This window comes from Camelus bactrianus, chromosome 19 (genome assembly GCF_048773025.1).
Source record: "Camelus bactrianus isolate YW-2024 breed Bactrian camel chromosome 19, ASM4877302v1, whole genome shotgun sequence".
Classification (NCBI taxonomy): Eukaryota; Metazoa; Chordata; class Mammalia; order Artiodactyla; family Camelidae; genus Camelus; species Camelus bactrianus.
The window spans coordinates 41,516,327-41,539,504 of NC_133557.1; the positions used below are offsets into that span (position 1 = coordinate 41,516,327).

General features: G+C 34.5%; 1 protein-coding gene across 7 annotated transcripts in view; it reads left to right on the forward strand.

Moving 5' to 3' along the window:
* The window catches only part of TASP1 (taspase 1), a 261,040-nt gene that overhangs the window by 33,544 nt on the left and 204,318 nt on the right, over positions 1 to 23,178 (forward strand). For all 7 annotated transcript variants that reach the window (XR_012500775.1, XR_012500776.1, XM_074347862.1 and 4 more), the window contains 3 exons: positions 3,148 to 3,268; positions 9,604 to 9,688; positions 18,433 to 18,512. Coding sequence is in view for 5 of the 7 variants with exons in the window: in XM_074347862.1 (XP_074203963.1) it covers positions 3,148 to 3,268; positions 9,604 to 9,688; positions 18,433 to 18,512 (286 nt within the window). In the remaining 2 variants the exon portion in view is untranslated. The remainder of the gene's footprint in view (positions 1 to 3,147; positions 3,269 to 9,603; positions 9,689 to 18,432; positions 18,513 to 23,178) is intronic.

A 23,178-nucleotide genomic window follows, 5' to 3' on the forward strand; every position in this document is an offset into this window, starting at 1 on the left:
TCTTTTTTTGGGTTCCTCTTCCCTTGCTCTGGCCTAAAAAGAATCTCTAGGGATTAAGTTGAGGCACCTGATTTGTGTCTCTTTCTCTCAGGATCACAGTCCTGTGCTGGCTATTGAATGAAGTCTGTCTGCTTCATGTATTTTTGTCTGATTTTCTAGGACAAACACTGTCCCTATTATGCTTTGATAGCCAGAAACAAAGTTTAGTAGACACACTTTTGAAGTTACAAGTGTATTTTGAAGTAGCAGAAATACTTTTAAAAATTGCTTCTAAGATATCTTTTGTTTATATCTTATATCCTTTTAAATGTATTTTTAAAATGTCAAATTAAACCATTAGGCAAGAGTTCATTTTTAGAATAACTTTATTCAGTTTTTACTTTCTAATTTTATATTATATTGAAATTAATTTTGCAGTGCTTACTAGCTGATATATCCCACTTTAAAGGTTATTGAGATGGTGTATATACTGTCGTGATCTTTTATGTGTAGTTTGGGAATTATTAAATATGGATGCTTTAAATTTTTCTCACATTTCAGTTCCTTTCTCACATACTTTGAAAGATACACGTGATTAGACAAAGGAGGTTATGCAGAGCTGAAAAAGAAAACTGAGATCCCTTGAGTGTGCTGGTAATTTGTTTGTGCTTACTTGTACCATCTCTGTTTTGCGTCACGGAGACTTCTGACCTGAGTTTTTATGCTTTTTAATGTATGAAATAATCCAGGGCAAGAATTCAGTCTTCATCTGTTCCAGACCATAGTCCCTCTTTAGTTGTGATCTCTTTCCCAGGATTTAGTTGTGAACTAATTTAGCTAGAATACTCACTTGGAAGGCCTTGTTCACACTCACCACACCTAATTACGCAGTCTCTTCCCTTCATCTTACAAAATGCCTTTTCTTATTAATGGTTTTATGTATCTCCCAGTTTGGAAGTTTCAGTCCTATTCTCTCTCTTTCTTCTTCCTTTTTCCTGCTGCTGTCACTTCATATGAAGTGGTGAATGTTTCAAGCCTACATTGTAAAAAAGCCTCCAGTTTGGTCTCTCTGGTTTCAGTTCCCTCCCCTTCCTTTTCATACAGTGTATGAATGCCAGTTTATGTTTCCTTGACCAATTTACTCATCTTGACTTTTTCTTCTACAGAAAGCTTGAATGGCTTCTCATGTTCCCAGAGAAGTACGGATTCTGATGAGTGGCACGGGGGCAGTCTCCTTTTGGCTCCAGCTAACCATTTTTCCTAAACGTGTCTTCTGTGACTCCAACACTTCACGGCTGCCTACACGTGGCTCACATCATATCCACTAAGTGGAATTTTCTAGCCTCCTGACAGTCTCTGCAGGAATTTTATTTTACATCCTTCAGGAAGCCTGCTTATTGACTTTCTCATCTCATAATGGGCCGTTCTGTTCTGCGAGCTCTAAGTACTTGTCTGTATCCCTCAGTTTCTACTTAATTGTACAACTCTTTTGTCATTTTCTACCCTGCAATCTTTTAAAATTCTGTGGACAATTAAATTTTCTAACTGTATTAGGACAAAAAGCCCTGGTCTCGAATCCTTGACCCCTTTGCTCCAGTTCATATTAGGAAAGTCTTAATGTTGTGGTCAGTTTTCCTTGGATCTGGCAGATCTGGTAGATGATTTCGAGTGTTTGATAATCTTTAGATTGATCCAAAATTATCCTGGTTTCCTACGGTAGTATTGGTCTTAGCTTAGAACAGAGTCAATTTTCTGGATTGACTGAGATTTCTTCTCAGATATCCCCTTGCAATGGATATCTAGTTGTCCCAGCACCATTTATGGAAAAGACTATCCTTTCTTTTTTGAATTGTTTTGACATCCCTGATGAATTGACTGTAAGTGTAAGGCTTATTTCTGGACAATTCTGTTGCATTGATTTACGTATTTATCCTTAGCTCTATGTCCGTATCACATGATCAATTTGTAGTTAAGTAATAAAATCTAAAAGTGTGAGCCCACCAAGTTTGTTTTTCTTTTAAAAATTGTTTTGACTATTCTTATTTCGTTGCATTTCCATATGAATTATAAGATTGGTTTGTCAATTTCTACAAAAAAAAAAGGCAGCTAGAATTTGATAAGGAATTATGTTGAATCAGATCAGTTTGGGGTGTATTACCACCTAAAAGATACTGTTTTCTGATCTATGTACGTAGATGTCATCCTTTCATTTATTTATGTCTTTAATTTTTTTAAAACATGTTTTGTACTTTTTGCTGTACAAATCTTATACTTTTTTTGTTAAATTTATTCCTAAGTATTTTATTCTTTTTGATGTTGTTGTCAGTTGAATTGTTTTCTTAATTTCATTTTTAGATTTTTCATTGCTTATGTATAGAATTGCAATTGATTTTTGCATATTGATCTTGCATCTTGGAAACCCATTGAACTTGTTTATCAGTTCTAATAGTGAAATTTTTAGGATTTTTTTTTGTATACAAAATCATGTCATCTTCATATAGAGATAATTTTACTTCTTCCTTTCTAATCTCGATGCTGTTTGCTTTTCTTGCCTAATTGTCGTGTCCAGAGTATCCACGATGATGTTGAATGGAAGCGGTGAGAGTGGACATTGCTGTGTGGTTCCTGATTCTAGGGGAGAGGGTCTTTCACCATTCCCATCAATGTTGTTTCTGGACTTTTGTGGATGCCTGTTATCATGTTAAGGAAGTTTCCTTCTATTTCTAACGTGTTGAATATTTTTTATCATGAAACATTATTGGATTTTGTCAAGTTCTTTTTCTTTGTTAATATGATTGTGGTGTTTTTGTTGTTTCGTTCTTTATTTTATTAACATGATGTATTGCAATGAGTTTCAGATATTAAGGCAAACTTGCTTTTCTGGAATCCCTCTTGTTCATGGTGTATAACCCTTTTATATTTTGCTGCATTTGGCTTCCTTGAAAATTTTGGCATCAGTAGTCATGAGGTATATTGGTCTGTAGTCTTCCTTCCTTATGATGTCCTTGTCTTGCTTTGGAAGCTGGGTTGTATTGGTATCATACAATGAGTTGGACAGTGTTCTCTACACTTCCTTTCCCTTTCTAGTTTTTGAAGAGTTTATGAAGCACTGGTATTAATTCTTCTTTAAGACTAATGGTATTTTAATTTTTGTTTTTTATCTTTTAGGATTCTCCTTTTACAAATGCAGGAATGGGATCTAACCTAAATCTCCTGGGTGAAATTGAGTGTGATGCCAGCATAATGGATGGAAAGTCCTTGAATTTTGGAGCTGTTGGAGCACTAAGTGGTATGTGGACATCATAGCACATTAGCTCTGTTCTTTAAAAAAAAAAAAACAAAAAAAACTGGATGTTACCATTTCATCCTTCCTGAAGACTTAGCCCAGTTGTTTTCACCATTCTTGCTTGGAATAGTGTGCAAAACAAACATTTTTTTCTTTTACTGAATTTAAAATGAAATCTTAGCTACAGTTTTAAAGAAAACAGTGAAACAGCTTATGTTCAAGTCTTTGGTTAGAGTTTAATCATTTTCCTCTATACTCTCAAGAAATTGCATTTAAAATGGGAATTAGCATATTCTATTAATTTTGCCATTATTTGAAATACACGAGTATGTTTTTATTGTTAAAAAGCTCAAATGATATAAATAAAATTTATCTTTGATTTTCCAAATCTTTCCCTCCAAAATTCTCCTTGGGAGGTTTAACCAGTAAAACAAAGTGCATTTATCCATATTTATATGTAGTAGAAACATAGTTTTGCACATATCATTAAAAAAAATGTCCATATTATTATGAAACTTTCTCTTTTTCTTTAAACAGGATGCTTTGGAATCTTTTTCCACATCAGTACATATAAGATATATCTAATATTTTGCAGTTCACTTGTTAAAGCAAAATATATATGAAGGGCACAAATTTCAAGTATAAAGCTTCATGAATTTCTAGATGTATATAACCATGTAAAGCACCATCTAAATCAAGACATAAAATATTTCCATGTCAAAATATAGAATATTTCCAAACTCCCAGGGTTTTTTTTTTAAGCCTCTTCCTAGTTCATATCTCTTGTTCTCTGCTCCTGCCCTTCCCCGCCTCATTTTCCTCTAATTCTGACTTCAGGTACCATAGACTAATTCGCCTGTTCCTCAGATTCGAATGAATGGAACTGTATGCTTCTGTGTCTGGTTTCTTTTTCTTAATGCTGGGCCTGTGAGATTGATTTATAACTTGTGCCGCAGTAGTTTTTTCTTTCGTGTTAGTAGCATTTTACTGCATGGATATATAATAGGAAATATAATAACTTCTCTGTTCTCCTTTTAGTGGATATTTGAATAATTTCTAGTTTTTGATTGTTGTGAATAAAACTCCAGTGAACATTTTCATATGTGTCTTTTGGTAGACATATGCACTTACTTCCCTTGGGTATAAACTAGGATTTGGAATGGTAAGTTGAAGTACATATGTGTTTCACTTTAGTGGTTACTGTCAGACGGTTTTCAAAAGTAGTGCTACAATCTCTACTCCCACCAGCAATGTCTGAGGCATTTCAGGTCTTCTACATCCTTGCCAGTGTTTGGGATTTTTATTCTTTTTAAAATTTAGCCCTTTTTGATATGTGTGTAGTGGTATTATTGTTTTAATTTGAGTTTCCCTGGTGACTAATGATATTGAGAATCTTTTCATATGCTTATTGTCTATTTAGGTTTCCTTGTACAGTGTGTGTTCAAGTCTTTTGCATACTTTTTATTGGATTATATTTTTTATTGATTGCTGGAATACTTTATATGTTTTTGATATAGCTCCTTTGGTCAGATACATGTATTATGAATATCTCCTCCCAGTCTGTTGTCACTCTCTTAATCCTGTCTTTTGATGAACAGAAGTTTTGAATTCTAATGAAGTTTAAGTTATCAACCTTTTATGTTATGGTTAATTTTTTTTTTTTTGTATTTTGTTTGAGAAATCTTTGCTTATCTAAAGCTTTTAAAATAGCCCATACTATTCTTTTTTAGTAGTTCTGTTGTTTTTCACTCTGCACATTTAGCTTTCTTACCAAGTTCAGATTACTTTTAGTGTATGTGAGCTAGCAACTGAAATTAACTTTTTCCCTCTTACGGATATCCAAATGGCTCATTGTCATTGTTAATAAAAAGGGCAGTCCTTTCCTCACAGAATTGTGTGGGCAGATCAGGTGACTATATGTGTAATGGTTTATTTCTATACCTTTTATTCCATTGATCTGTCTATTGCCAGTGCCATATTGTTTTGATTACTATAGTTTTATATTGTATCTGGATAATCTGGTAGTATAAAAGTTCTAACTTTTTTTTCCCCTTATGATTTCCCTTTATGATTTATTGGCTATTCTGTTTATAATATTTTCATAAAATTTTTAGAATCGATTTGTCAGTGTCCATAGTAAAACCCTGCTGAGATTTTGATTGGTATTATATTAAATGAATAGAACCACATATGGACAACGGACATTGTGACAATATTAATTCTTCCTGTTCATGAACATGGAACATGTACTTTTATATAAATATTACTATTTTTTTCTCAGCATTGTTTATGGTTTGTAGTATATCTTTTATTAGATTTATTCTAGATACTTAGTTTTTGATGCCATTGTAAATATATATTTTAAAATATTCAATATCTGATTATTTTTTATACATAGAAATACAGTTGAGTTTTGTATATTGCCCTTGTATTTAGTGGTGTGATAATGTCACTTATTAATGCAAGCATTTAGAAAAATAGATTCTCCTGTAATTTCTGTGTCCACAGTCAGATTATTTTTGAGTCATGGAAGTTTTGCTTTTTTCCTTTCTAATATTTAAAATTTCCTATGTTTCTTTAAAAGTTGTTGTTCCTGATCTTAGCAGGAGAGCATTAGATGTTTCACTGTACTGTGTGCTACTCGGTGTAGGAATTTCATAAATGCTCTTTACCAGATTGAGGATGTTTCCTTCTAGTTTTAGTTTGCTGGTAGTTTTTATTATGAATAGGTGTTGAATATCATTAAGTACTTTTCTGCATCTTTGAGTTATGACTTTCTCCTTTATTTCATTAGATAATGATGAAATTTATGGTTGACTTTTGAATGTTAAGCCAACTTTTTATTTCTGGCATAAAGTTTTTTTGATTATATATTTTTTTGTCTTTTTATATTCCACTGGATTTGATTTGCTGATGTTTAAGATTTTGACATCTATGTTCAGATAACAGATTGGCTTTAATTTTACTTTTTTACAATATTCTTTTTAGGTCTTGCAATCATTTTATGGCTGGCCTCATAAAATGAGTTGGTATTTTTTTTTTCTTCCTCTATTCTTTGAAAGAGTTTGTGTACGGTTGGAATGATGTCTTTTTAATTGTTTAGAAGAATTCATTAGTTATTTTGAATTAGTGGAGTTTTCTTTGTGGGAAGTCTTAAATAAATAGGATTCAATTTCCTTAACCAGTTTTAAGAATATCTGTATTTTTTCTTATGTGTGTTTTCCATAGAATTTGTCTTTTTCATATGAGTTGTCAAATTTATTTGCACAGAGACTTTATTGACTTCCAGTTTAATGTCATTGATTAGAGAACATACTCTGAATAATTCCAACCCCTTGAAACTTTTTGAGGCTTGCTTTATGGCTCAGCTTATGGTATATTTTGATGAATGTTCCATGTGAACTTCAAAAGAGAAAGTGTTCTGCAGTTGTTGGATGTATATTCCATATATGTCAGTTAGGTTAGTTTACTTATTATTTGTTACAATCTTCTCTGTCTTTTCTGATTTTTGTGATAGGTAAGAAAGGACATTTCAATTAGTTTTTATTTCTTTTATTATGAGATTTTATTGGTATTTAATGAAATTTCATATTTTTAAAGGTTATTAGCATTTCTCCATGAACTGACTATTTATACCTCTTGTGTGGCTTGCATTTTAACTCTGTGTAAAATGTTCTCTATCATATTAGAATTTAAAATTTTGTTTGTCAACCATAATACTTTCCCTCTTGTGGCTTTTGTATTTTGTATTTCTTAAGGTTTCTCTTGCTCATAATTGTAAGCATAGTCACATATTTTTTTTTTCAAATACATGTATAATTTATTTTCATTGGCCTCTTGAATGCATTGTTTATATTTTTCTGAAATGACCAACAGATTATCCCTATATAATCCATTGAATAATAGTAATCATAAGTGCCATTTATTGGGTGACTATTACATACCATGCATTGTTCTTCAGTAGTTCAGGTATATTAAATCATTTAGCTCTCACAATAACCTTATGAGGTCTGTACTTTCATCCCTGTTTTACAGGTGAGGAAACTGAGAGACAGGAGAGATTTAGTAGTTTGTCCATGGTTACTGCATCAGTCTGGGTTCAACCAGGAGAAGGAAACCACACAGCAGTTTAAACAGGAGCAGCTTAATATGAAGGGCACAGGGAGAATACCCAAGTAAGGATGAACTTGGAAGGGGGTTCAGACCTCACTGAAGAGGGTGTGGTTGCAGCCTATTGTTTGGCAGAGAAGCTGCAGGGTTACTCAGGCCACAGTCACTACAAGAGCAGAAACAACCCTGTGGGGCTCAGGCTGGTAGATGGGCACACAAGGACAGGGAGCCATGGAAATTAAACCTCTGTTGTGCAGGATGGAGATGGCCCTTTGGGCTCACTAGGCAGCCAGCCCCATAGGACACTTTGCTGAATGTGGTGCTAAGGAGAGAGTGTGGGGATCAGTGAGGATCTGGGTACCATCCTGTTCCTTCTGGGCTGTCCACTCTGCTGCTGTGGCATGAGTCAGGAATTGGGGAAAGCATGTGATGTCCAAATGCTGCAGAAAGCTGCACCCTGCAGGCACTTAGGGCTGGAGAGTATCCTGTGGGCCAGAGGGTAAGAGAAACTGGTGCTCTCCAGGGGCCTGGCTAGCAAGCCACCCTTCCTCCTACAGTGCGTCTCCAGTGCCCTCTGCTGACAAAGCTGGCCAGTGTGCCAGTTGGCTGAGGAAACATACTCAAAGGGCCCGTATCCATTTTCATCCACCAGACAACCAAGGGTGAATTGCAGCTGAGAAGCAATCAACTGATAGCTGGTACAGTTATAAAACAGTCTGACTCCCATCACTCTGTGCTCTTTCTGCCTCTCATAAACAGTCCATCCTTTTCCTACTCATTGGAAATATTGTCTGTATCATGTTTAAATCTCCACATTCATGTGTCTGTGTCTCAACTTTAGCTTTATTCTATTCCGTTGATACATTTGTCTATTTTGTATCCAAACCACACTCACAATACCTTCTAATAAAAAATGATATCTTGTAAGGTGAGTATCTCTTCCTCCCTTTTTTCAAAGTTTAACAAAGCTTTCCTGATGAGTTTAAGAGTTAGCTTTGATGGAGAATTTATAGCTTCGAATTTAAAAGTTAATTTGGTAATTACCAATGTCTTTACAATATTGAATCATCATATACAGAAATACATTTTATTTTAAGAGCTAGTGCAGATATCTGTGCTTTTCCTTCTTTTGATATTTCATTCTTTTTTTGGTGACCGAAGTTTTTGGTGTTTAGCTAAATGTCTAGTTTTTTTTTTTTAAATCAACCCTGGTGACCTTCATTTGAATTTTTATTCTCTTTATGTCCCACTACTGGGTTTTGTTTTGTTTTGTTTTGTTTTTTGTATTAATAGTGTCCTGAGAGGAATCCATAGGTTAGTGGTTAAGGGCATGGTCTTATTAGCTTAGCTGCCTCTGTTAAAATTCTCAGCATGTGATCCTAGGCAGGCAACTTCACCCTCTGTGTAAATGTTTTCTCAGTAATTAGATAGCATTCATAGGTGTACTTATGTGAGAGAGTTGAAAGATCCATTGAACAATTTGATGCATGGAAGGTATGGCACTGGGCCTGGCACATGGAGGGTCCTAAGTTACTATAACCGTCTTCTTTCATCATCACTGTCGTATCTGTCATTGTCATCCTGACAGTTTTTTCATGATAACACATACTGTTCGTCCTGTTGTACCTCCCAGATAAGCACTGTCTTCTCACCACAGTTCATGTTCTGTTTTTCCTCCTGGAAACTATCTGAACTTCACTTTTGGCTCAGTCTTGTACACAGTTGGCCTCTTCTCCCCACCTTTACTCCATTTGTAGGACTTTCTCTTTATTCTGTCTCTCCTGCAGGTGAGAATTAAAATTTTTGGCCATTAATTTTTCTCCCCAAGGTACGTTTGAAGCTGTTTGTAATCATGTTTATTCTTTAGAGGAAATACATGGTTTTGATAATAGATGCCAAATTTTCAGTTTATTTTTAAAATTCTCTTCTGAAATCTATTAAAAGGGAACCTAATTTAAATTTATATCATTTCAAATTCAGTCTTTGCTGCTGCAGCGCATGACAAAACAAGAATATATGTTTTATATTTGTTCTTTTCTTGCACCTGTAGGTATTCATATTTTTGTCCATTTGATCCTGATTGTTTATGATCATTAAGGGTTTTCATTAGTATATTTAAAGAAGAGCTTTCCAAGATATTTAAAAGTTGTTTTATTGAAACAGCCACAAAACTGAGTAGGAAACTTGAAGACTTCCTGACTTCATTCTGCACCAATTTTATTTTTTAGGAATCAAGAACCCAGTCTCAGTTGCGAACAGACTCTTGTGCGAAGGGCAGAAGGGCAAGCTCTCGGCCGGCCGGATTCCTCCCTGGTAACTTCTTTGTTCTTTGACTTTCCCGGGTCTTTGGTCTCTGGTGCATGCGGTGTTTGAAGGCTATTTTTATCCACAGAAGGCTGATGCTGTTGGTTACACACCAGTAGTAGCTTGCCTTTGAGAGGAAGACATGCTTTGTTCTGTGATCTTGGAACATTTTGTATACTTGATAGAGCTCCGATTGGAACAGAATAGAACAGATTAAAGCAGAAGAGAGATCAGAGTTAATTTTCTGTTTTGTAGTTGATTATAGAGATGCTTTTGCTGTTAATTAGTGCTCAACTGGGGTTCTTTTTTATTATGAAACTTTAAAGTATCTTACACGTTTGGGTCCAGAATCTAAACTAATGTTTAATTTTGAGAAGTTCTTAGAATAAAAGTGCTTAATTTTTCTCTTCTGGAGATACACATTGTGACCCTGAGATTAGTATGATTACATCTTTCTCCAGCATTAACATACAATTTTCATTAAAAAAAAAACTTTGAACTTTCCAAATATTTGTAAAAGTAGAGAGAACATTGTAAAGAACCCTCGTAAACTTCTCATCTAATAATTCACCATAGTTTTGCCCTTTCTCTGTCTCACACGTCTCTTTTTTTCCTGTACTGTTTTCAAGCAAATCCTCACCATCACAGTTCACCCCTCAACAATTTTGTAAATTTCTCTGTGTTTGTGAAATATAATCACCATCCTGTTATCAAGCCTAACAATACTAACAAATATGCCTCCATACTCCTTTATACTCAGTATGTGTCTAGCATGCCTGGCTGTGAGGGTTACAGTAACATCCTGTGTTGAAAGTTGTGATGGGGTACCATAGGAATCACTTTGTTTGACTACTGTAGTTTCAAGTCAGAGATAATAAATGAATATAGTTTTGAAAAATCTTGAAACCTTTTACTCAAATATATTCAAGGTATCCTTTTCATTATATACTTTTCAGGTGTCTAATTGCGATACTAGAAGGGTCAGTTATGAAAAAATTCCAAAGAAATATTAATTTCCAATATTATGTGTTTTCAAGAAAGCAAAGATAAGGAAAAGCAAATCTGATTTCTTGAAATCACTTCTAATATGTGTTTGCTTGGTATTTATATGTTTACTTATAACTCTGAAAGTAGAGAAAGTGATTAAAAAATTCGAATGTATACTTTTCTCATAATTTATGTTAAAACCATGCTGTTTTGTTTAATTGGTGTAAAGTCACCAATCCAAAATTTACTAAGTGTTTGTTTAGTACATGCACAGAGTCCTACTATCCAGACCTTTTTAGGGGAGTAATAGGTACAAAGATACTGTCTCTGGATTTGTATTCCCCTCAATGTTAATTTAAATGTGATTGTTTTCTTCCACCCATATTTGCTACTATACATAAAGCATGATTAAATCGAAGCAAACCAATTTTGAAGACACCTGCCCAGTAGGGAGGAAACAATGCAGTTGTTTTAGTTGACAAGAAAAATAGCATAGGGGGGAAGTTATACTCAGTGGTAGAGCGTGTACTTAGCATGCATGAGGTCCTGAGTTCAATCCCTAGTATCTCCATTAAAAAAATAAAAAGAATAATGAGTAAATAAACCTAGTTATCTCTCTCCCCCTGAAAAAAGTAGCCTATTTTTTTTAAAGAGAAAAATAGCATAGACCCTGTGAAAGTTATTTTAAAGTTTATCTACAAACCCACCAGAACCCCATTCCCTGCACTCCTCATATCATTTACCAAGCAGATTCTCAAATTTATCTGGAGGAATAAGTGTGTAACAATAGCCAAGACAATTTGGAACAGATCAAAGGTAATAGCCATTATGATTACTGTAATGCTATAGTAACTAAAACAGGTTGATTTAGGTATAAGGGTATGTAAAAGATCAGTAAGACAGACTTGGAAGTCCAGAAGCAGCCTTCTTGTATAAGTGAAGTTAGTCTGTGATAATGCTGTCATCTCAAAGCATTCTGGGTATGTCTGATGGATGCTGTAGGTTCATCATAGATGCTCTTTATCATCTTGAGAAAGTTCCCCTTTTTTCCTAGCATGCTGAGAGTTTTTAATAGGAATAGATACTGTACTTTCCAAGTGCTTTTCTGCATGTATTGACATGACTTTATAATTTTTCTTATTTAGTCAGTTAATATAGTGGTTAGTTGATTTTTGACTGTTAAAGCAACAATTGCATTCCTGGGATAAACTCCACTTGGTTATAATATATTATCCTTTTTATATGTTGTTGGATCTAATTTGCTAACATTTTGCAAAGAATTTTTGCATTTATTCTTATGAGAGATATTGGTCTAGCTTTCTTTTCTTGTAATGTCTTTGGTTTGGGTTCATTTTGCTTCTTGGAAATGTAGGGAATATATATTTCATCAGATTTGGAAAAATTTTGGCTATTATTTCTTCAGATAATTTTTCTGATCCCTCCTTCTCTTCTGTCCTCCAGGACTCCAATTACACGTGTATTTGATCTCTTGTAATGGTTCTACAGACCACTGATAATTTGTTTACTTTTTGTATTCATTTTTCTCTTTGTTTCATTTTGAATAGTTTCCATTGCTGTTTTCAAGTTTACTAATTATTTTTCAGCAATATCTAATCACCTGTTAATCCTGTCTAGTTTATTTTTTATTTCTGACAGTGTAGCTTTTATCTCTTGAAGTTTGATTTGTATCTTTAAAAAATGTCTTTCATGTATCTACTTAACATGTTCAGTCTTTCTTGTAGCTTCTTGAGCATGTACATAGAGTTAGAGTAACTTTAAAACATCTTTGTTTACTATTTCTATCATCATTGTCATTTCTGGGTGGTCTTCAATTAAATGATTTTTCTCCTCATTATAGGTTACATTTTCCTGCTTCTTTGCATGTTTGGTAATTTTTTATTGGATTCCAGGCATTGTGAGTTTTGCCTTATTTGGTGTTGGATATTTTTGTATTTTAATTCTAGGATGTAGTTAATTTATTTAGAGACAGTTTCATCCTTTCAGGTCTTGCTTTATATTTTGTTACATGCAACCAGAGAAGCATTTAGCCTTGAGCTAATTTTGCTTTGCTGTTGGGCAGAACCCTTCTGAATACTATAACAGATGCAATTAGAATGAGGTTTTTAATTTTGACGGGTGGGACAAGAGTTCTTCCTCACCCTTAGTGAACTTGGGGACTGTTTCCTCTAAAACTTTAATATTATTCTTTCCCAGGCTTTGGGTAATTTCCTCCTACACATACACTGCTCTCTACTCAGCTGAAGACTAGAGGGGGACTCTGCAGATTTCCAGAGTCCTTCCTCTGTGCTGCTCTCTCCTCTCTGGTTCTCTGCCCTGGCTTTTCTGGATGCCCAGCTCTATGTCTTCAGCTCAGAGAAACTGCAGGACTCTTCCTGCGCTGTGGCCTGGAAACTCCAGGCAGTAGGCTGGGGGCAGTCATAAGTTTACCTCATTTGTTCCCTTTCTCTCAAGGATCACTGTCGTATTTTGCCTCCTGTCTAGTGTCTGAGAAACTGTTATTTTCTATATATTGTCTGGTTTTCTTTTCATTGGCTAAGGCAAGAGTGTAAATGTATTCCCTGTTACTCCACCTTGACCAGAAGAAGAAATCTCTCATGTACCTGGAAGTTTACTTTATACTTGCAGTACTTAAAAAAAAAAAAAAATTCCTGGAGTATCCAAAATCAACAAAGCCAAATTTATCATGTTTTTACTTTGCACTTATTTACATACAACCCGAATAAATCCAATTATCTAATTTCTGTAATGATGATAGCTAACATTTATTGCATTTGTACATTATGAAAGGCACTGTTTTGTGTGGTTTGCATGCATTATCTCATAAAATCATCAGATGATTTATGAGGATAACACACATTTTGTAGATAAAGAAACTGAGTAGCATACTTCATCACTGTTATGCTATTAGAAATTTATGGAGTCCCTCCATAACACATTGGAGGCAGCAGATTAGAATTTATAAGTGGGGGAGTAGAATCCTTTTATAATAGTAAGAAGTAATTCTTCGTACCCATTTCATTATTCATTCACTTACCCATTCCTTCATTTAGCAAATTTATGATTTACTTCCTGTATGCCAGGCATAGGGGTAGAAAAGCTATCAAAAGCAGATTGAACACTTAAAAACCATAGTCGTCTGGTGGCATCTGTTGAAGAGACAGGCCACTCTGTGTGGGCAGCAAGGCATTGCATATAATGCATATTTTCTAAGAAGTCTTTAAAGTAACAAGTTCATTTGTCTGTATACCTTGCTGAGGAAGGCAGGGAGTGTATCTGCTTCAGCTCTATCTAAACTTGTTAGGCTTTTATCAACTCTTATTGCTTTGTTAGAAAAATCCTGAGCAAAACTTTAGGCAGAATGGTATTTCTATTAGCTGAGAACTTTTTGTTTTTTAATTTTCTGGTTATTGCCACCATGATAGGCATTGGTTAAGTACTGGCGTTTGATCGGACTAGTAGAGTATTTGACATCTTCATAAATTTGATGGGACTACTATCATAAACTGTGTCACATTTCCTCCAGCTTTAAAATTTTATTTATAAATGTATATTTTCAGAACTTTTTTCCTCCCATCATGATAGGGTGCAACTCTAATAGGCCTTATTTACCATCTAGAACAGGGGTCGTCAAACAATGGCCTGTGGGCCAGATCTGGCCTACTGCCTGTTTTTGTAAATAAAGCTTTATTGGAACAGAGCCATCCCTATTTGGGCACATACTGTCTGTGGCTGTTTGTCTACTGCCAAGGCCAAGTTGAGTTGTTGCAACAGAGACGTCATCTGGCCACAAAGCCTAAACTGTTTACTATCTGGCCCTCTCAGAAAAAAATTTACTGACTCCTAACAGAATAAGTCACAATTTTTGGAAATTATGTTTCTTTTGATAAAAAAGGGAAAGCTAGAAAAGCATTGTTACTTTATGTTTAATATGATTGAAAGCCAAAGTGTTCCTTAGACACTTGGATTTTTTGAGAGGTACATTTAATTTTTGGTACATTGCTTACTTTTGAATACTATTAATCTATTGTATTTCATACATTTATTCAGATTTTAGTACTTTTATTGTATGAATGTGCAAAGAAAACTTAAAAACCTAAAGATTAAAAGAAACATAAGAGACCTATCAGCTAATCAGAAGATATGTGTGGATTTGTTGGATTCCCATTCAAACGAAACAGTTTAAGAAACAAAGTAACAATAGTGGCAAAAAATTTTATGAGACAATTAGGGAAATAAGACATTGATTGAATAAACTATTTTGATACTAAGGGATTTATTGTTAATTTTTTTAGGTGTCAATTGGTTATATTGTGCTTTTGTTTTTAAAAAAAAGTCATTTTTTAAGTTACATGCTAAAATATTTATATTTGAAGTTATATGATATTTGATATTTGCTTCCAAATAATCTGGCTAGGGATGTAAATGCATTAATTATTGATGAAATGGGGTGATGATCCATGGGGTTCATTACACTCCTCTCTGTAATGTATATGTTTGAAAATTTTTGTAATGCAATTTTTAAGAAGAGTTTAATCCTTGTTATTTAATTTGATTGTTATATCTTATTTCCACATAGAGCAGACTCCTTTATATACACTTATGTGTTTGTATGCTTAAAGTAATCAGAAGCCACCAATTTGTCTTTCTTCAAATTTGTGTATTTATGATAATTAAAGAAGTAATAAGAAAAGTAGATAGAACTGTTTTTAAGTGCAAAGAAGCTGCTCTCATTTTCTCCTGTATCTTTCTTATCCAGAATAATGTATTTTAAGCAGTTTTGAGAGCTTTCTGAATCACCAAATTACACATTTTTAGACTGATTATAGTGTTGCAGTTCTTTGTATGGGTGGTTCCCATCCTTAAGATCGTCAGTGACATCGCTGCGTTTGCCCGGATGGCTCTTCCCGGGTGCTGGGCTGTGCTGACACTTGCCACAGCACTTACAGGCCGGCTTGTTGAAGGGTTTCATCACCCCACCTCAGTGCTGGTCTCAGCAGAGTGCTGCTTTTGTTTGATATGCTACTTCAGATTTGCTTTAAGGTAAGGGGAGCACAGCACAAGGAAAATGCTGTCCTCTAGAGAATTCTGACAGCCTCATTTATTATTTTGTTTAATCTCTTGCCAGTGTTTATTTAATGCTTAGTGTGCTTCAGGCACTGTTCTGAGTGCTTGGGATATATCAACATCAATGAAAAACAAAGATCTCTGCTCTTATGAAGCTTACAGTTTATTTGAGGGAGACAAATCTAAACAATAGGGATAATATGTAAATTATAAAGAATATAGTATGTAAGAAGGTGGAAAAAAGAAAAAATGTAAAAAGGACAGAATAAGAGGGTTTGGGAATCCTGAGTAGAGGAGGGCTGTGTGTGGGGGTACAGTTTTCAATAGACCTCATCAAAGAGGTATATTTAAACAGATGGGGGAATTTGCCGTTTGGGAAATAAGGAAGAGGCGGGAGCCCCCTTGGCATGTTTGGGTTTTTACAAGCGGCTGGAGTCGAGTAAGCAAGGGGGCAAGAAGAAGAAGAGAAGAGGTAAGGAGGGAGCAGAGATGATCAGATCACTCGAGAGCCTGTAGATTCTTGTGAAAGCTCCAGATTTTATGCTGGAGTCCTCACAAGAACTTTTGCAGGATTTTGAGAAGGGGAATGTCATTATCTGACTTGGGTTTTACAAGGATGTCGGTGGCTGATGTGTTGAGAGGAGGCTGAGGCAGGGGACAGAGCAAGGCAAGCATGGAAGTGATGAAGCCATTGCAACACCAGGTAACAGATGATGGTGGCTCAGACCAAGGTGGTGGCAGTGGAAGTAGTGAGAAATGGTCAGATTCTGGATGTGTTAAAAATGGGGTTTTCCAATGCATTGACGTGAAACTTCTCTAAAAGCTTTCTCCTTCGAGAGACAGAATATTTGAGATAAATTTGAATTGGTACTGAATTTCATGTTCTGGAAAGTGATTTTTTGTTTTTGATAGTATAGTTTTTAGTAAAAGCTCATGTAGCTTTATGGCATTTTAAAATGATTTCAGAAGCAGTTTTATGCCATTCTGTATGATAACGAACTACTAGACAAGTAATTTTTGTTATATGGAAAGGTCAGATATTCAGTATTCTTATCCATAAGATAGCATCCAAATATTCACCTTCCTATGAATATCGTAAAACACCCAAAGTATTTAAAAACTTGTATAGCAGATGACACCAACTGATTTTACTTAGAATTAAACCTATGAATGATTAAGAAATGAAAAATAAAACTAAGAATATTTTATAAAATACTTCGGATTCCAGATATTGGGATTGAACCCCAAATGACCAGTGGGCGTGCTGAGAATACTAGATTCAGCTCCAGACTTATGTCCCAATCATTTAACTTACTAGTTCAATATCTCTTTTACATCTTCACATTGAAGAGAGGTTATTTCTTGTATCAAAGTCTTTTTCTAGAAGAAGGAAGTGCTACAGATGCCAGCAGGACAGCTCAACTCACAGCCAAGTTCCTGCTTCAGTTTTTCCTCCATTTGACCTTTGTGTGACAGCTTTTCTTTGCAGGGGTCTTCATTTGATACAGGGATAGGAGAAACTTTTCTATTTTTGGAGTCCTTTAGAATTTTTTTAAAAATGGAAGTTTGAAGAGGTAAAGTTGTTTATTCTTGTTGGCTTGCTCTCTCCTCTTTTTTTACTTTAATGCTCCCTCCTTCCCCGCCTTTATATATATTGGAAAACAGTTGTTGGACTTAGCCTTTTGGTTTCTCATTGGAACCATTTGGATATATTTCTGAGTATCTACTTAGATTTTGTTTTTCTGATATGTCATTGGTCATCTTATTAGCAATCAAATCCCAAGACCACAATATGTGTTACTTTGAGTTTTTAGTGTTGGAATGATTAGAAGAACAGAAAGAAAAAGTAGGGAGCAGGAATCTAATGAGTAGGCACAAGTTCAAGGAGTCCATTACTAGCTGGCTGAGATCTTTAAGAAGTTGGCTGTGGAAGGAGATGAAATGATTGATTCTTATGGTAACTGATCGCTGTTACTGCATTGGGGAACGGGGTGGTTAATTATCCTGCATGCCATTTGAAATCTTTGAAAGAAAGTCTTTTACAGTTAGCTAACCATAGCCTTTTATTCACTTTGTTATGTTAAAACTTGCAGTCTGTGGCTTAAAAAATTACTTTTGGGACACACCACACTACTTTACTTTTACCACAGTAAAAAATGATTCTGCGAGTCAGATATATATTTTTGTTGCATCAGTGCTTAGAAATGTAAGCACATCTCATTGTGTTTGGGCATCACTGGCTGAAACCCTCTCGTTTTGGGTAGATCCAGGTGTTATACTAGGCAAGAATACCGAATCTGAAGACATTCACTTAACCTTTGACTCTTAATCTGATTAAATAGATCTTGTGATGTAAACAGAACCCTGCTGATCCAAGATAAATCTTAATGTTTGCCACTGGGAAATCAACCATTCTTACTTCTTATGTCGAATTTTGCCAATTTTCACTTGTTAGTTATTGCAGATGAAATTGTACCGTTTCCAATTGTAAAATTTCTAACTTGGGGAAAAATTAAAAGAAAAATTTTTTGGCATATAGCCATATTATTATTTTGAGGTAAGGCTAGAATTGTATCTATATGCAAATTTTTTCAATTGATATACTATATTACTTATATTACTTTATTGAATATGTAGAAGATGACACTGAATTTTTAAAAGAATTATTTTTCTGTTATTAGCTTTTTAGTTGGAGAAGGAGCCTACAGATGGGCAGTAGATCATGGGATACCCTCTTGCCCTCCTAACATCATGACCACAAGTGAGTAAAAACTTCTGAAAATTAAGCTATATTAGCATATATACCTGAAAGTGTTACATTGCTTTTGATCCATATAGTACTTCTTTTTAAGGAAGAAAGTTTATATGTTGAAATGTTTCAGTTAAAAGAAACATAGAAAGTTATTTGATTTTAAAGCCATCTTTATATTCCTGAGGTTTTCCCCTCCTTGCTTTCTTATGCTTTTAAAGAAGTATTGCTAAAGGATCTCTTTTAGGTTACTTAAAATAATTACTACTAATAAAACTGTAATACCACCCACTCAGAGAGAGAGGAAAACATAGGTCAACACTTACCCATCCATGAACTGGGGAAGGGCTATGTAGGTACCAAGTGCAGGGAAAGGAAAACAAAAGTGTGACTACAGAAGAGTTAAGCTGAAAAAACTTATCATGAATACGACAATAGGATATGTTCCCTTAATCTATGAAGAGTTTTACCAAATTAAAAACCACGCAAATACATGTAATACTCCAATAGAAAAAAAAAAAAGGTCAAAAGGCATGAATAGATAATATAACGTAACTAATAAGGAAATTCAAATTAAGACAAGTACATGTTAAATTTGCTTCCTCTTGCTTGGTGAAAGAGTTAAAAATATTATATTACTGCTGGTAAGTGTGTGGTAAAATGAACATAATACATTGTAGGTATAAGTGTAAACTAGCAGAAATTTTGGAGAACAGTTAAGTAACACGGATCAAAAGCTTTAAACTTATTCTGCTTCTTGGAACTTGTCATTAGAGACATAGACAAAGATTTATGTAGAAGGGTGCTCAATGAGCATTATTAAGAATATAAAAAAATTCTGTTATGTATAAAATAAGTTATAAGGATATATTATACAACGCAGGGAATATAGTCAGTATTTTAACTAGAAACGGAGTGTAACCTTTAAAAATTGTGAATTGCTATATCATACACCTGTGACATATAATATTGTACGTCAAGTATACTTCAGTAAAGGAAGGGAGAAAAAGGAAAAACGTAAGAAAAAGATTATATATGGTATAGCACAGGGAACTGTATTCATATCTTATAGTAACCTGTAATGAAAAAGAATATGAAAACAAATATATATACGTGTATATGTATGGCTGAAAAATTATGCTGTATACCAGAAAATGACACAACATTGTAAACTGACTATACTTCAATTAAAAAAAGAGAAAACAACAACAACAAAAAAAGATTATAGAAATTGGAAAAAAAACCCACCTCATGTTCAATGCAGAAGAATGTGAGTAAATAAACTATCACGTATTCTTACAATGAAATGATATGACATAACCAGAAATTGTTATAAAAACTGATGTCTGATAATGATTAAATCTAATAATGACTTACACTAAAAAAGTGAGGTTATAAATATGTATATATGTATGAGTGTTTTATATATCTATTTAAAAAAATCATGGCCACATATGTATGCATAAAACAAAGAAATAGTAAAACCATATACTACTTGTTTTTAAAGTTTTTAATTTTATTTTAATTTTTTATTATTTTTTAAATAGAGGTACTGAGGATTAAACCCAGGACCTTGCACAAGCTAAGCACATGCTCTACCACTGAGCTATACCCCATCCTCCTAAATTTTTAATTTTCATCAAGTAATCTGTGAATTTAATCAAATGAAAAAAAATGAGGAATCATTAGTTCCAAGGAAACCAAGTTGTATGAAAAAGAGATGATTATATATCATAGCAAGTGTATAATAAAGATTGACTGTTAGTAATATCATGTTCAAAATGAATATTCATAGAGCTGGCAGCTGTAGTGTCTGGAGGCTGGAAGAAGAGAAATGTGAATGTGCGAGGCAGCAGGGATTGTGAGAGTCCTCAATTTTCACCCTCCCCAGCATGATTCTACCTTAAAAACTCCCCAGTGGAACTTGCTGTAGAGTTCTTATCTCAGGCAGACAGAGCAGCCCATCTCTCAGTTCCGTTTTGTTTCCCCTCAGAGACACGCCCCCTGGGAACTTGGGGTGCGGTGTGGGGGCTGCCGTGCTGCTGTCATCTCTCCTCACCGTCACTCTGGAATTCCCTTTTCCTCTCTCCAAAATCAGATTGTCTGTTTCCTGAATTCCATGTGTTTTTCTTTCTTACTTTAATCCTTCATTTGGTATATGCAAGATGGGAAAAGACTTTCACTTACATTTCTGAAGAGGTTGCTCTGTCTTCTAACTTCCAGTCTTGCTAGTATGCAGTCCGCTGGCATTTTGATTCCCAGTTCTTTATGGTGTATTTTTCCTCTTTGGAAGGAAGTCCTTAATTCCATGTTCTTAGTACCACAGTGATATCTTGGAATGGGTCTTTTAAAAAATTCATTGTACTGGGTACTCTTTTGGACTTCCCATCTGGAAATTTATGTGCTTCTGATTTGGGGAAATTTTTAAAAAACTGTGTAATAATCTCTTCCCCTATCTCTTCTCTCTTATGTTTTTCTAATTTCTGTGAATTAAATGTTGGATCTTGTGCTCTAATCCCATGTGTCCTTTTCAAGTTATTTTTTCTCCTTTTAAAAATCTCTATCTTTTGTCCTACTGTCTGGGAAGTTTCTTCAATTTTATCTCTCAAACTGCTTCCAATGAATTTATAGTTTTGGTTTTCATAGTTTTAAGTTCTAGAGATACATCTGCAATTAATATTTTTGAAACATGATATACTGTTCTTGTTTCATAAACTCAATATTTTTGCTCTCTCTCTTAGGGTATTATGGTTTAAAACTTCTTATCTGCTGTTTCTGCTTCCTCTGTCTTATTTTGTATTTGTTTGTTTGTTTCAGACCCTAATACATGTTAGCTAGTTTCCTTAAGTATCTAATAGTGACCCTCTGCTATTTTCATATTGGTGAGTGAGGTGCCTGAAAGCCAGTTGGCAGCTTTGTGAGGGCAGATCTGTTTGACCTCAAGTGGGAGGCGTAACCATTTCTCTATACATTTTTTCTTTTGGATTAGGGAGAAGTCTTCCCAGCTCCAGCAGGGCAATAGCCAGTATTCTGGTACAGAGTAAAGGAAGGCACTGGAGGTGTCTCCTTGCCTTTATCAGACTTTTACGGAAAACTCTCTTGTAGGCGGAGCCCCATACCTGCACCCAGCTGTGTTCCAAGTCTACTAGCTGGGGGCCCATCTGGTTCAGCCTCTCCAAAGACTTCACCCCATGTTTTCTGCTGGCACAAGGAGGGGATTTGGGTATCTAATATTCCTTTTTGACATTTTTCTGCCAGTTCTCCTGTTTTTAGCCCCAGCCTGGCTTTCAGAGATACCAGGTGCTTTCTATCCTGAGTTCTCCTGATGCTTCTGTGGCAGGCACAAGTTTACTTTGGCAGGCATTCATTTGCTTTGTGATGTCTTGGCTACTGGACATTGGGGTTCATCTTCCTTTGCCCAGTTAGTTACTGTTTGTCCACTTGCTTTCTATTTTCTAAAATTGCGTTGATATTGCTCATCTCATTATAATCATCCCTTGGTATGTCAATCTTTTTCCCCCCTTAAATTTCTTTTTTGGTAAGGTTTTAGTAGGGCATGGAAATGAATTCATGTGTTCAGTCTGCCAATTTCACTTCACAATATTTATATACAAATGAGTTATAAAATAGTACTAGGTTTTTCGCAGGATGGCAAAATTATCTTTGGCTATACATTAGTATTTTATATTTTTAATAAGAAAAACATAACATGTCATAGATTTTTTATAACATATAATCAACCAACAAGAAATGTTCTCTAAATAAATAAGATATTTAAAAATTAAGCGATATATTCATTTTTTGCAGAAAAGGATAGTTTTGACCTATGGGGAATTTAAAAGGAGAAATTATAACCATTATTTAGATTAAAATAAAAAATGCCATCCTATATTCAGCCATTTGTCTAACATTCAATAGAAATAAAATTCTGTGTTGATGCTGGTTAATGATAATGTTTTATATTCAGTTACCATTTTGAGGGGCATAACTTGTAGGTTATTATCCCTCTTCAGTGTTCAAAAGCTTTTAGAATGTCATTCTAAGGTTTATCTTAAATTTCTTACACATTTTGACATATAATTTCATATTTCATTCTTGTATATAGATTTGAATTTCTTCCTGGCATCAATTCCTTCAGCATGGAATGCTAATAAAGCTTTTCTGGTGATGTGGTAGATGTAGTGAAATTTTTTCTCAGCTTTAATTATCTGAAAAAAATATTTATTTTGCTTTTACTTTGAAAATACTTTTTTTGTTATTGTTTGATATGAACTTCTGGTTGACAGAGTTTTTTCTTTTCACACTTCTTTTCTTTTATTGTGGTAAAATATTCGTAACATAAAATTTACCATGTTAATAATTTTTAAGTGTATAACTCAGTGGTACTAAGTACACTCAGTGCTATTTAACCATCACCACTGTCCATTTCCACTTTTTCCTCAACCCACACAGGAACTCTGTCCTATTAAACAAATGACTGCCCATTCCCCCTCTTGCCTGCCCTTGGTAACCTCTATTCTACTTTCTTTGTCTATAAGTTTGCCTATTCTAGGTCTCTTTTCTAAGTGGAATCACACAATATTTGTCTTTTTGTGTCTGGATTATTTCACTTAGCATGTTTTCAGGGTTCACCCATGTTGTAGCATGTATCAGAATTTCCTTCTTACGACTGAATAAT